General features: G+C 37.1%; 1 protein-coding gene across 2 annotated transcripts in view; it reads left to right on the top strand.

The window, feature by feature from the left end:
* Positions 1–638: 638 nt before the first annotated feature.
* Positions 639–14,730, top strand: part of KIF26B (kinesin family member 26B) — a 347,114-nt gene continuing 333,022 nt past the window's right edge. For both annotated transcript variants that reach the window (XM_063443207.1, XM_063443206.1), the window contains exons 1-2: positions 639–1,298; positions 6,592–6,993. In XM_063443207.1, the coding sequence (XP_063299277.1) occupies positions 1,236–1,298; positions 6,592–6,993 (465 nt within the window). In that variant the 5' untranslated portion in view covers positions 639–1,235. The remainder of the gene's footprint in view (positions 1,299–6,591; positions 6,994–14,730) is intronic.

Raw genomic sequence — 14,730 nt, 5'->3', positions numbered from 1 at the left:
TTAACCCATTTACTGCTGGAAATGTAAAAAAAACCAAACAAACGCAGAAATGTTAAAATTAATTTAAAATAATGCATGAAGTTAGGTTAATAAACATTTAATTTGGAAACAAATGGATTATTTTCTGCCTCTGAGTCTGTGACAGATTTAGCTGTAACCGTGGGCGTTATAGGGATATTTTTGTGCAGCCCATGTAATGTACAGGGAGAGCTGAACCCAGCCTTTCAATAAAAGCATGCATCAAAGGGCACGGGATTCCAATATACATTAATATTTCTCTTTTATGACCAACTAACGAGTATGGGATGCTCCACAGAGCAAAATAACGAGCTTCAGCTAGATGAGAAAAAAAGGGATCGGATTTTGTGAATTGGGAAAAACAATCGCTGCTGGGTTTACCAGAAAAAAAAAATAAAAAAAAAACTACTTGTGAAAACTATAGGCTACAGGCTGGATTTTATAACATGGAAAAAAAAATGCTTCCAGTAAGTGTCAGTCAAGATGTGTGCTGTAATAACCACATGCAAAAGCAAATCTCATCCCTCCTCACTACTAACGCTGGGCAGCAGGGAGGGGGAGGGCTGAGGAGGACACAGTCTTCCCTGCAATTCATTCCAAGCCAACAGGGGCTGAGCAGAAGAAGCTGGGTTTCTTTAGGAGAGCTAGGTGGATTTGTTCTTTTTATTTTTAACAGCCTCCTCTTTGAGACCTGCCAGGCACAGGCTGAGAGAAGGAAGAATTTTGCTGGCTCCTCCCAGACTCTGGATCCAGTGATTCTCATACATGCAGGAGCAGAGGTAGAGAGTGTCTGGGGGAGAGAGACACACATTGGATTGCTCTACCTCTATACACTCCAAGCCACAAACAATGACTCTACAATGGGCATGCGAGTGAATGCCTGCACCCCCCCGTTTTTTCAGATCTGCTTGGATATATTGATTCTTTAACTGAACCAAGCGCTGGGGATATAGTCCTGGGTGTAAGGTGAACCATGGATATGAATTGGGAATTGTGACTGACACGCGTTTGCCAGATTGACAGACAGGTGGACAAGGACGCCGAGATGATGTGATCAGAGGTCCCCAGGTACTGGTGACAGAGGATGACTGGATTGATCTGTGAATAGAATCCTGTGACACATTGTATCTGTGCTGTATCAGTGCTGTCTCCGGAGCCGGGTCAAACACTGGATGTGAACTATACCTTCTGCAAGTTGTCTCCTCCAGCATCTCACCATGAGCTCAGTGGCGGGGAATAAAGAGAGGGTTGCTGTCACAACTAGGACCAGGAAATATGGGGTAAGGAATCACTGACATGTAACTTCATAGAGGTGCATTAGAGAGTGACTGAAGGAAATGATTTTCAATAGCACATACCCCCTAAGCCAGCATTTCACCACTGCATGCAGTCACCTAACCATACATAGGTATCTTATTGTCAAATCACTGGAAGAAAACAGGCTTTTAAATGCCAGCTCAGTATTTCACGTTTATATTAAAAACAACAACAGAATATCTGAATTCTACTTAGAACTTCTGTTTACCCCTGTATAAACACTTCTTGTGTATTGTGGTGTATTCTCTCTTTACCCCAGCGGTTTAGTACAGCTGTGTGATAGATATCACAGTCACAATACACAGTGTGGTGGCTAATACAGGGGGGTGTCTGTGCAATGTCAGTTGACTTGCAAGTCAGCAGGTTTGGCATGTAAAATGTGAAGTGATTAATATATGCATGTAGGCAATTTGTATACACATCCAACAGACAGACGGTGAGACAGTCAGACATACATACAAACATGCATTATACATGTATTTATAGAAAGCCCAATGTCTTCCTTGATGTTGTAGATTGTTCTGTATATAGAGGTATATAGAGGTAGGGAGAAAGACATACACAGCTACATAAATAGTATTTTTATTATGTTTTATATTTTTTATTATTTTTTATTATTTTTTATAAATAGTATATGGTTTTACAGAATGTGAGAGACACAGATACATATGGAGAGAAAGCTATATTAGCTCTCTCTCTCTCTTTATCATCTATCTATATTTTTATCTATGCGATAGGTAGATTCATTGATCGATTTATATATTTTATTTATTTATATAAATTTGTATTGTTCTCTAATGAATTCTATACATATGCTATATATCTATGAGATAGATAGATAGATAGATAGATAAAGGTTTGTGTATGATTTGTACTACACAGGTTTGAAACTAGGGGCTATTTTACTGTCTCCAAATTCAGGAGAACATCCATACAGTTTCTCAGGTCCTCTACCAAGCTGATTGTGAGGGACACATTGCTGGTTTTCTGCTATGCAGATATCATGCATAGCTAAAGCTGACATTTCCTCACATCTTACATATGATGTATGACATGAGACAATCACAATCTCTCCCTAGCCAAGTCCATGCTAGATACAAATGAATAAGATCTACAGAAACACAGTGTGAAACAGACAGCAATATCAGACATGGGTCTCAGCCCTATAGGGAATACATAGATAGACAGTCTCCATATTTTCTGGGCTACAGATAGAGTAACTAAATATACACTGACAAGTGTGATGATTAAGTTTACTAGTCAAAACAGGATTATTATTTTTGATATAAAATAAATCAGAGAGAAGTTATGGTATATGTATGTGTATTTGTGTTTTGACATTCCGGAATTTAAAGCAATACATTTATGTTTTAAATGATTGTCATATAAAATCATGTTATGTACTAAAGGTTAGTTTTTTTTAAAATGTAAATTATATGTAAGCCAATAAAATTTGCTAAGAACTTGAACTTAGATGATGTGTGCCTCCAGGAATTTCTCACTGAACCAGAGAGGGCAAACCTTGGTACCTCAGATACTTATCAACTACATTTCCCATGATGCCAAAATCAACATAAAGGTTAATTGTGGAAATGTACTTCACTAACATCTGTGGTTCTAATCTTAGCCATAATTGCTCTACACACATTTCCTTCATGACTGCCTTTACAAACACGGGTTTTGTTATTTTTTGTATTATTTTTCTAAAGACGTATGTTGTAACACTTACACATAATCTGTTTTTAATTTGGTGATGTCTTAAGGGCCCATAACTCTTTGTACTCCTCAAATACATAGGTTGTTGTACTCCTGAAATACATAGGTAGAATGTCTTTGTTAAGCTACGTCTTGCGTTACCTTCAAACGAAAAAGAAAATCAATGACGTGTTACAGTTTTCATTTCAAGATAGGAAAATCATTCAGATACCAATATAAGGCAATGGTGTCAATTCTAACATTTTACAAATAATGTTTAGATCTTCCTATGAATCCGTGCCACTTCCCTATACAGCAGCCAGAAACCACCAGCTTGCCAATATGTTCCCATGTGATGTTCACATACAAGTATCGTTACCACATATTCACAAATTCAATGTAGGGGGTTGGATTCCATTATATGGTGCAGGAAATATTAACATTTTCAATAGCAAAACAATATATCTGCTCTAAGGTAAAGCTCAGCTGACATTTCACAGGATAACAAATAAAATATAACTTAATTAATGCTAAAGGAACCTACCTATTGTGTAGCTTAAATTATATTATACATATTGTAAAAATAAACACACACACATACAGTCACCTTTCTGTAGTGCATACCATAACCTGGTCACTATATGATGCACACATACACCTCTCCCTGTAGTATATATTGTAACCTGGTTACTATATGATGCACACATACACCTCTCCCTGTAGTGTATATTGTAACCTGGTCATTATATGACGCTCACGCACACACATACACGCACACGCCTACATACTTACTTCTCTCTAGTGTATAACCTGGTCACCATATGGTGCTGCTGTTCTATAAATAGTATGTTATTTCTGTTAAAAAAAATATATAATATAGTGCAATCACAATATGTCAGGGATGGGTCTTCAATCTATCAAAGTCTATAAACATATATGCACTAAATAAATGCAATAGATTTTTAATAAGGCATCTTACAGCAAGGCTTTTGTTCAGGCGGAAATGGTCTACGGCTTGCCAGGCTCAATTAGTGATAATTAATTTGATATCATAATTACCTTGTGCAGATACATGCAAGTTTACAGTTATTAGTACTAAATGTATCACCCAAAATACTATCCGAATTTCTCTGTGTTTCAGAGCCATTACCGCTAGTGTTAATAAAGTGTTACTGTCAGCTAGTGCATATGACATTGTGTGTTAATTGTCTGATGTGGATTGTAGATCCAAGCAGCAGAGGAGAGACCGATATAGACATTGCAAGTGTCATGTAATGGTGCCATAAAGCTTGTATAGTCGTCTGTTTGTGAGTGGGACTTGGAATGTGGAATTCATAAGTATATTAATTCCAGAGTAATTTTCCAAAATAAAGACACCTTTCTGTTCATGCTTTATCAACATCCCTGTTGGAATATCAGTAAACCCTCATAGCAAACCCTTATTTGAAAAATCAGAAAAATTGAGATCACTACCTTTTGTGTCTCATTCTTTCCTTCCTTGATTCTTCGAGAAGCTCTGCTTTGCAATGAATAGGAAGAGAATCCAATAAAATGAGAAACAACAACCAGCCTTTAGAAAAACAATATGGCTCAAATATTAGGAAGTAAAGATGTTTCTCTTCAATAAGGTCTGCTCTGAGTCCACATTATAAGCTTGTAGATATGGAACTAATGAATTGTGCATCACCAATGTGGCTGTCAATATTAGTCTTAGAGGTAGCACACGGCTGATGAATAAGGTGCAAGGAAAAAAAAGCCCTAAGCTTGTTTCATCATATATAGATTACACTTCCTAAGGGACATGATAAATAACACATAAGAAAAATTATTCGGGGCACAAATCTATTTGACTTTCCTGTTAGATCCCCAGTTTGATTCATTTTGATGACAGTAAAGCAGAGGACAGATATTTGTGCTAGGGATTTACTCGTGATCATGTTTCTAGTGGGAAAACTTACACACAACTGACACACATACACTGACCCATACACACACACAAAGAAACAAACTGACACACATTCACTGACACATACACACACACAAAGAAACAACTGACACAGATTCACTGACCTATACACATACTCACAAACACACAAACTAACACACATTCACTGACCCTTACACACCACACTATAAGACGAACAAACAAACACACACACATCCACTGACCCATACCCAGTCACAGACACACAAACTGACACACATTCACTGACACATACAAAGAATAAGACACACAAACACACATTCACTGACCCATACACAGAATAAGACACACAAACTAATACACATTTACTGACCCATAGAGACACAAAAACTGACACAGATTCACTGACCCATACACACACTCACCGACACACAAACTGACAGAGATTCACTGACCCAAACACACAGTATGACACACAAACTGACATACATTCGGTTATCCTTACACACACACAGACACACAAACTGACACAGATGCACTGACCCATACACACAGTAGTGCACACAAACTGACACACATTCGGTGACTCAAACACACTTACAGACACACAGACTGACAAAGATTAACTGACCCCTACACGCATTCACTTACCCATACACACAATCAGGCACACAAACTAACACACATTCACTGACCCATACACACACTCACAGACACACACTGAAAGCACAAATATGTAAATATAAAGGCCATTCTAGAGTAGCACCTTTAGGAGAGAAGCGATGTTGTACTGCCCAGTACCCTGATTGCGGTGAGGGTAAAAATGAATCAAAGCCATACTCTGCCTGCATGACTCATTCATTGTCACCGAGTCTGGCGGAAGGAGGAACACACTGTCTATTCACTCCTCCACAATTTGAGAAGCCTGGTAGCTGGGAAAGGGAGACAGTTGGTTAATGTAAAACAGAGATAAATAGAGGCCATTGCAGCCTCCATCTATCACTGAATAACTATATATTGTGAGCTGCATCACCAAGTACTGCGAGGGTGACGCAAACTCTTTAATGCTCCCTCGCAGTTCTATTCCAATTTGCACGGCCGGCTGACACCCCTCTGTGCCCTACGTATCTGATTATAGGCACTGTAACTGCTTCACCTCATTGGAGTGGTTATAGTGTGATACTATTTTTTACTATTTTTCTTTTGATCCTATGTAAATATTTACATGGTTATGGTTGTTTTATCCAGGTGGGAAACTGGATCTTGCTCATGTATGAGTACCGGTTTTCATTGGTATTACCCTAGGTGTAACTGCATTGCATCATGTTTTATAAGAGATTTTGAGTGCATTCCTAATTATAATTCTTTAATTAAACTTGACCCAATCATAAATCAATTTTGGTAATTTCCTCCTCTGCACAGTGATCTGGGTACTTACTATCCACTCATTTCCCCGTGTGAGTCTACCCTCGTTGTAGATTTGATGTATTTAAAATAAAAATGTTAATCAAATAGTATTAACTGTAATTTGCTTTACAATTAATAGAAATAAATAGAAATTACATTTACTTCCAAGAATAAATGGAGATGTTTTATGTTACTGTCATTCTTCATTTTTTCATTTTTATTTATTCCAGATCAATGAGGTCTGCTCCCCCACAAAATCATCAGCACCCTTTTCTCCAGAAAGCTGGTATAGAAAAGCTTATGAGGAGTCTCGGGCCGGTAGCAGACCGGCACCTGAAGGTGCAGGGTCCATACCAGGTTCATCAGGAACACCCTCACCTGGTTCTGGCACCTCCTCACCTGGTTCTTTCTCTGGTTCTCCTGGGCCTGCATCTCCTGGAATTGGCAACAGCTCTCCAGGATCTCTTGGAGGATCTCCAGGATTTGGCACAGGTTCTCCTGGCTCTGGAAGTGGAGGAGGATCATCTCCTGGATCTGACAGGGGTGTATGGTGCGAAAACTGCAATGCACGGTTGGTGGAGTTGAAGAGACAGGCTCTGAAACTTCTGCTACCAGGGCCACACTCCAGCAAGGTGAGAGCAAGAAAAGTGAAAGTGTGTTATTAGCATTAACATTGTCAATGATTATGATAGCACAAAATAATACACTGTGTATATTTTTGAGGACATTATAATGAGGGATCAAAAACAACACATTTTTGTATATGTTAATAGTTGATGTTACAGTGCTTTGTAGAAGTATTATAATTCTACTTTTACTATGTTCTTTAGTCTTTGAGGTTGAGGCTTCCTATATTTTTGTATATGTTTGTTTCAGATGTATGCCTCATAAATATGTGTAACTGAATAGACACTGTGATATTTATTTGTGCTTAATATCTTGGTGATATCACAACTGATTAGATATGGACACTAGTCAATGTTATTTTCATGTAACTTTTACCAGGCTCTAACTCTTTTTAATGCTAACTTCTAATAAGTCGAGGGGTTAGTTCTTAAAGACACACAAATGACAACGTTATTTTAAATAAAAGGTGAAGAACAAAGAATAATATGTGGTTAACTCAATAGGGTCCATATAATACAGATTCAAATCAACATAGAAATAGAAAGAAGGAAACGCATTATTATAGACTGGATACAACTCAGTGTATTTTATATGCACACTCATTTTCCAAGCTCACATTTAAAAGAGCCAAAAAGTACACCTGGTTTTAGTTAGGTTCTACTTCTAACCAATAAAGGAGGCCACATCTCTTCTTAAAGCTCCTTCTATTTATTTACTCGCAAGAAGCGAAATAAGTGTAGATTGTTTTGTTTTGTTTTTTTTTTAGTTTTTTTTAAGCAAATAAAAAGACTAGTTAAAATTCTCATGAATCTTAGCCTCTCAGAATTGGCTCAAACATTCAACTACAGATATGTCTCCCATTTGGGTGACACCCTCCCCTCTTCGGCAGGTATGGCAACCCAGTGTGTGACCCACTGTAATGAGTAGAAATAATATACCAAGGAGGTCAGAGGTCAAAGGTATTGACAATCACAAAAAAAAAAGAAGAATTCTATTATATACATACAGACTTCAGGAACCATGACCACTTAAAACCACTAAAGTGGTTATGGTGCTTGGAGTAACCCTGTAATGTATAGGGTAGTGTTATGTAGTATTTCTAAAATCATAGCAGCAGGCTATACACCTGTAAATGCAGCTGTAGTATTTTCGTATTCTTATGTCATTAATACAGATTGGGAGATGTCCCATTGCGTGTCTGTTACTTTACAGTAGTTCTTCTTACAGTGTTGGGAGCGGCACTATTTTACCTAGAAAATAACTAGCTTTAGCTCCAGGCATATCTGGCAATGCAAGGTAGGGTTAGTAGAACTTCATTTCTCCTTGATGAGCTGATCAGAAGTAGGAATAAATAAGACTCACCATTTTTGTACACAAAGTTTCTTCCATTAAACCAGGTGTGTCTGTCTGCATTCCTGAATCCTACAGAACTGCAGGTGTGCACCGGAGGCGCAGATTTCAGTGAGTGCAATACCTGTGCAGAATCAGGGACGACCGTATAATTGCACTGGTGTCATTCTTTTTTTGGTCATCACATTTTGAAAACTGTGTAGTACATGAATGAACCCTTTGTGCCCTCTGAACATGTATTTATTGATGCCATATTTCACTAGATGAATCTACTTTTTAACTTATGTCTTCATTGTATTAATTGCCTTTTCTTCACATGTAAGGGTAAGTTAGAACATAGCATATTATTTATATGCAAATTCGCTTAATAAAGGGGAATTAAAAAGACAAAACACCTTTTGAAGCATGATGAAAGAATGCCATGATTACACTATTGTAATCATTGTCTGTGGGACAAGATGGCCGTGCTAAAGTACTTTCTTAGGTTATAGAGAATAAATGAACCATAGGGTTGCAACATATTGTTGAAAAACTAGAAGGAATTTGACTACTATTTTTATGACGATGATGATGATGATTATTATTATTATTTATTTGCTTTTTATTGTCCTAAACTAAATGTTGTTAGTATATTATTGTTCCAAACTTTTATGGTGTGCGCTCAAATTCCCACTACTCCGTGCTGGCAGCAATGACAATAATATACGTCAACCCCAATGCATATATTGGAAAAAAATAGTAAAAATGTTATTGACGCACTATCAAAGAAGAAAAACTACCACAACAAGAGGACATAGTCTTAAATTAGAGGGACAAAGGTTTAAAAATAATATCAGGACGTATTACTTTACTGATAGCGTAGTGGATGCATGGAATAGCCTGCCAGCTGAAGTGGTAGAGGTTAACACAGTAAAGGAGTTTAAGCATGCGTGGGATAGGCATAAGGCTATCCTAGCTATAAGATAAGGCCAGGGACTAATCAAAGTATTTGGAAAATTGGGCAGACTAGATGGGCCGAATGGTTCTTATCTGCCGTCACATTCTATGTTTCTATGTTTCCATCCCAAATTCTTAGCCACATTTAAATAACTGGAGGTTTTTCAGTATCACTCCAATGACCTTTAAAGTGTAAGCTCACCTGCCACAACAAGGCAAACCCTCTTTTTTCTTTGTTTTTTCTTTGATTATTTTTAAGCTGTGGAATGCATAGATAGAATGCTAAGCACTGCTCATCCTTTTTACATACATTTTACTGAACAATTCCGTTTAGTTTGCACATTTCCCTGTTCTGAAAAGGATACGTTTTCACATAAAGGTAAAGATGAGCTGCACTGACATCTCCGGTCTGATTTTTCTTTTACCAAACATATCCTATTGTGTTAATAGAAACACTTCTTGTGTCTTCATCTTTCAACAACATGTCACCTCAGTCTTCATCAATAAGTTAAGTCTGTATTTTGTAATCCCTCCTGTGATAGCATGTAAGCATTAAGGACTTATATGGATCCTTTTCTCTGCTTTGGCTCACTAGGTTTGAGGAATGTACCTTAAAAGCAGTTATGGCAAAGGGAAACAAACCAGCGCATGTGATAACAGAGGGCACAGTATCATGATTTTATCATTTGTTCCATTTCCATTTACACTGCCATATTAGGACACAATCTAGCATTACAAATTCTTTCTGTATTTCACATAAATCCAGCCCTGTGACTTTTAGAAATTGTTATACAATAAAATTATTTTACAATTTAAAGAAAGAAAAGGAAATTTGTAGCCACTGGCATTTCTAGGAAGCCGTAACAACATTGTAATGTTAAATTCAGTATAAAATATTATTTAATTGGTCAATTAGCAATATAATGTATAGACTCCAAACACTACAACTTTTCTTGGTGAATGTCCACACGTTATGAGAACAAAAGTGCTGACACTTGGTCCATCAATGCTGTACTGCTATTGAAAATTAATTTCAAATAAATTCTATAGTGCCAATAATTTCAGCAGCACTAAACATCTTAAGGCAATTGAACACCTAAATTTCCCTAGCACACTACACTAAACATTAACCCTTACATTATATCAACACACTATTATTAAACCATAGATTACACATTAAAACCAACACTACACTAACACTACATTATTATTACTGGTATTTATAAAGTGCCAACATAATTCACAACGCTGTGCGCTTCAGGGAGGGAGAGTACAGTATACATAGACCATACAGGGCCAGATAAACATAGGGGCTGATGGAGCTGCAGCTCCAGGCCCATGGAATAGGCTCATTGATTCAACTACTCCTCCCATGCTCTTGCATAAGTAATGAAACTTAAGAGGGATGTAGAAGAACAAAACGTGTGTGGACTGGCTAACAACGAAATTAGTTAAGGTAAAGCTAACTTTGCACACTATGCAAATACTCTTGATGCATCAGTCTCTCTAACACTGTGGCATGTTCCCTTTCTTCTACACTCACTACATACACCTTGCCTCTGTCCCAGACTATATACCAGGAGCTTCTGCCTGCTAGTAAGAAGGTAATGAGAGTAATGGAAAAGTGTGTGGTAGGGCAACAGTCCTTAGAAAGCGTGGAGCGAGTGCATCATTAGACATATTTATGCCAAGCTCAAGGTTCTATCTGCATAGCATGCCCTTAGTTGACCAGCCTGCACGATTGGCAAGTAGCCTGAAATGCATTCATACCAGGCTGGCCTTGCAGTTCTTTGGGCAGACCCGCTCCCTTTTTGGGCATGTTTGCCCAAAAAGGGCACTTTAGGCACTTTAGGCACTTTGACTTCATGGATCTCCAAACCAAGTCAGCCTGATTTGTAGAAGCACTTGGAAAGTTCTCAGCTGGTTCTAGCACATAATTTGGGTTCCATTAGTACTAGATCTCCATGATAGTGAGTTTTTATTTTCCAAAAAGGTATTTGAATTGGAGCAGGCCTGATTATCAGTGTTGGGTGCTGCCTACTGAACAAAGTTTATAGAGGGGCTCCACAATTTCATCTATTTTTTTTTTTAATTTACAATTTTCAGAATCATGTTAAATTTAAAGGGACACTATAGTCACCAGTGCAACTACATGTATTCCTGACCCTATAGTGTTAACACGACCATCTAGCCCCCCTGGGCCCCTCATGCCTCCATAAATATAGTAAAAACTTTACTGTTTTCAAGCCAGAAGCTGTAAATCTGCATGCTGTTAGACTCAGGAAAAACAAGCAGTATGCTGACATGTGATAGCCTGATCCAATCACAGTGCTTCCCCATAGGATTGGCTGAGACTGACAAGGAGGCAGATCAGGGGCAGAGCCAGCATGATTCAAACACAGCCCTGGGCAATCAGCATCTCCTCATAGAGATGAATTGAATCAATGAATCTCTATGAGGAAAGTTCAGTGTCTGCATGCAGTGGGAGGAAATACTGAATCACAGGATGCTCGTGCACAGCAGATCTGAGTGGATGGAGGCATATTATGCCTCCATCAACTCAGAAGTCCCACTGGTTCACTCTGAGTGACTGCAACTGGAGGTGTTCCTAGCTCTCAATGTAAACACTGTATTTTTTTTTAGAAAATACAGTGTTTACATGAGAGAGGCTGAAGGGAGCTATAGTTCTCACCTGAACAACCTCATTAAGCTGAAGTTGTTCAGGTGACTATAGTGTATAGTTAAATGTTAAAGCTTAGTGAAAAATATTCAGGGCAACACAGAGCAGTATCAATAATACACATTCGAAATTAAGTACTATGTACGAATTGACTAATCATTACAATAATATTACACACAAGATACTGAATTTCCCGAACAACAGAGTAAGAGTAATAATAGAGTATGAATATGTAAATAGCCGTTTTCCATACATTTTATAATGCTCTGAATAAAAGTGCTATGTAATAACTGTTAAATAAAGAAAGAAATGTTGTTTGGCACAATTGTCATATCTTGTGTGATTGAGTATAACTGAGAGGGTAGGGGGGAACTAGAAAAAAAAGAGTAGGAAAAAGGTACGAAATAAGGATTTCCAATGAATTTTAAGAGTGTGAGATACTTAGGGATTTGTACTTAACAATACAGTGAGGAGAGAATTGATCAAAGAAAACACCTGCCCTACAATTGTGTTTTAACCACACTTTGTGTAGGGGGACTGTTTGCAACTGTTTATGTCTTCCTATGCATGGCTACTGTGTTGGATACAGCCCCCTGTTTATAATTGCTAGTTAACTTCCCAGTGAAAAATAGATCATACAGTTCTTATATACCGGAAAAGGTACTTACTACTGAGAACAATGAAGGAACACAGGAGACTGGAGCTTACTATATAGTTGTCTTGCCTACACACATTACTAGGCAAGCCCTAGATTGCATTATGGCTTATCATGTCTTATCGTGTTTGACATCACCAAGACCCAGCCGACACACACATACACACCAGACGTATACTAACACAGATAAATATGGATATAAATAACAAAGAACTTGTTATTATTGAGTTACATTATTCCAGCACTATGGTTCAACCACCATCATATAAATCCAATACATGTATTGCTTAAATCATTAAAAGTTGAACAGTAGTTGGGCATGGTTCACATTGTCCTACAGGTTCTCTATCTCTGTGACATTCTCCGCTTCTTAATCAGCGTTCTTTGTCCTGTTTCTAGAGGCACTTGGCAGGCACATAGCAACATACACCAACTGGGTAGGGAAATTGTTGTCAGTTTGCAATGCAAATGTTTCCTTATACAGGTCTAGTTTTATCAAACTGTAATATTTACTGTTCAACTTCAAAGGTTTTGCAGATTAAGCAGTATACAGATATTCAACAATACTTACATTTGAGATTGACTTCTGGGTCTAAGTTCAGTTGGTAAACCTATTAACTCCTTTCTGTCTATTAACAATTTGGCGTTTATTCACTAAAATCTAAACTGTAGTGAATTGTTAGCCAAATTGTAAAATTTAAGATAAAATAGCTAAACTGTGACTAAGTTGGATAATTTTTCTAGATCAGCTATTTAGTTTTAAATTTTGCAGTTTGAGTTTTCGATTCACTGTCATTTTGTGCTCAATTAATAAAACCTATTTTAATCTAAACATAGTGATGAAACATATTACTGAAATCCTATGCTGCATATCTGGGATGCGGTTACACCTTTTTATTGTGGCGCTGTGTGTCTATCTAGCATTTAGAAGGTTTTAAAATGTATTGTTTAATATTCTAATAAGTTAGCTTGTTTTTGGAATGGTTTCAAAATATATCCTTTGAAGAATGGAGCAATAATGTCTTACGTTGCGTTTTACAGCAGCCATATAAATGTCAGATAGAGCATCACAGTAGAAGGAGGGGGGGAAAAATCAATAATATGATGGAACAAATGAATCAATGTATACAGAATGTAGTAAAATACATTATTGATTGCAGAGGGTAGTATATAACATCCAGTATTTCTATCAATTGTATCAATTTATCTGAACTAATTTCTGTCATTTGTTAGAATGATTCTTCAGGGACCATACATACATACAATCTTCAGATATGGACTCCTCCAGCATATCTGAAATCCCATGTGCTCCTAGGTTTGAATTAAGTACATTATTTTATATAGTTCTGCATAGACAGTAAAAACCAGAACAGACAGTAAGCACAGTAGCTACCTGCACATATTTTTGTTTTAGCTCATTCTGTATAAATTCTATATTTGGGAAAATAACGAATTCAGAAAGGCTGTCCAACTGAAGGCCCAGTGTAGAGAATCCAGGTGAGATCACACATCTTCAAATAAACATGGGACGCATCATGGGCTTTGTTTTATTGTTTATTTTATGGCTTTTTTGATGTGTGAGGTTTCGCTCAGTGTCACTTCCACTCTCTCTGCTAATGCTGCCTTTAACCTTCTCAACTATGCAATTTTTTAATACTTTTTTTATATACAATATATTTTTAATATTTTGAAAAAATTATTTTAAAAGTTTATTCAAAATATGAAATAATTTGAAAAACGTATCCAAAAATATTAAGTCGAAGCCTACGCTGCCTGTTAAAGAGAACTCATTAAATGCCAGCCAGTATCAAGAGTACTATTAGGTCCGGTTGAACTTGGATAATGTTCAGATTGGCCCAAATTCACCCAGATTATTCCATTATAATAATAGATAGATTTAATATTAGGAAATGTATTTGTGTGCACTTCAGAAGTTACTTCAAAGGTTGTTGTAAAATTACAGTTATGATATCAGGTCCACTTTAACAGTTACATTACATTAGTTTATGTGTTATAATAATTATCTGTGCATTTTTTTTGTTAGCGATAAAACATGTTTTAACTCAGTCTTGAACCAATAGAAATAAGTGGCAAAGAAGGCCAAATTTAATAATATTAGAA

The sequence above is a fragment of the Pelobates fuscus genome, chromosome 2 (genome assembly GCF_036172605.1).
Source record: "Pelobates fuscus isolate aPelFus1 chromosome 2, aPelFus1.pri, whole genome shotgun sequence".
Lineage (NCBI taxonomy): Eukaryota > Metazoa > Chordata > Amphibia > Anura > Pelobatidae > Pelobates > Pelobates fuscus.
Note: the sequence above shows the minus strand (reverse complement) of the source record. Positions and strands in the feature narration are given on the sequence as shown.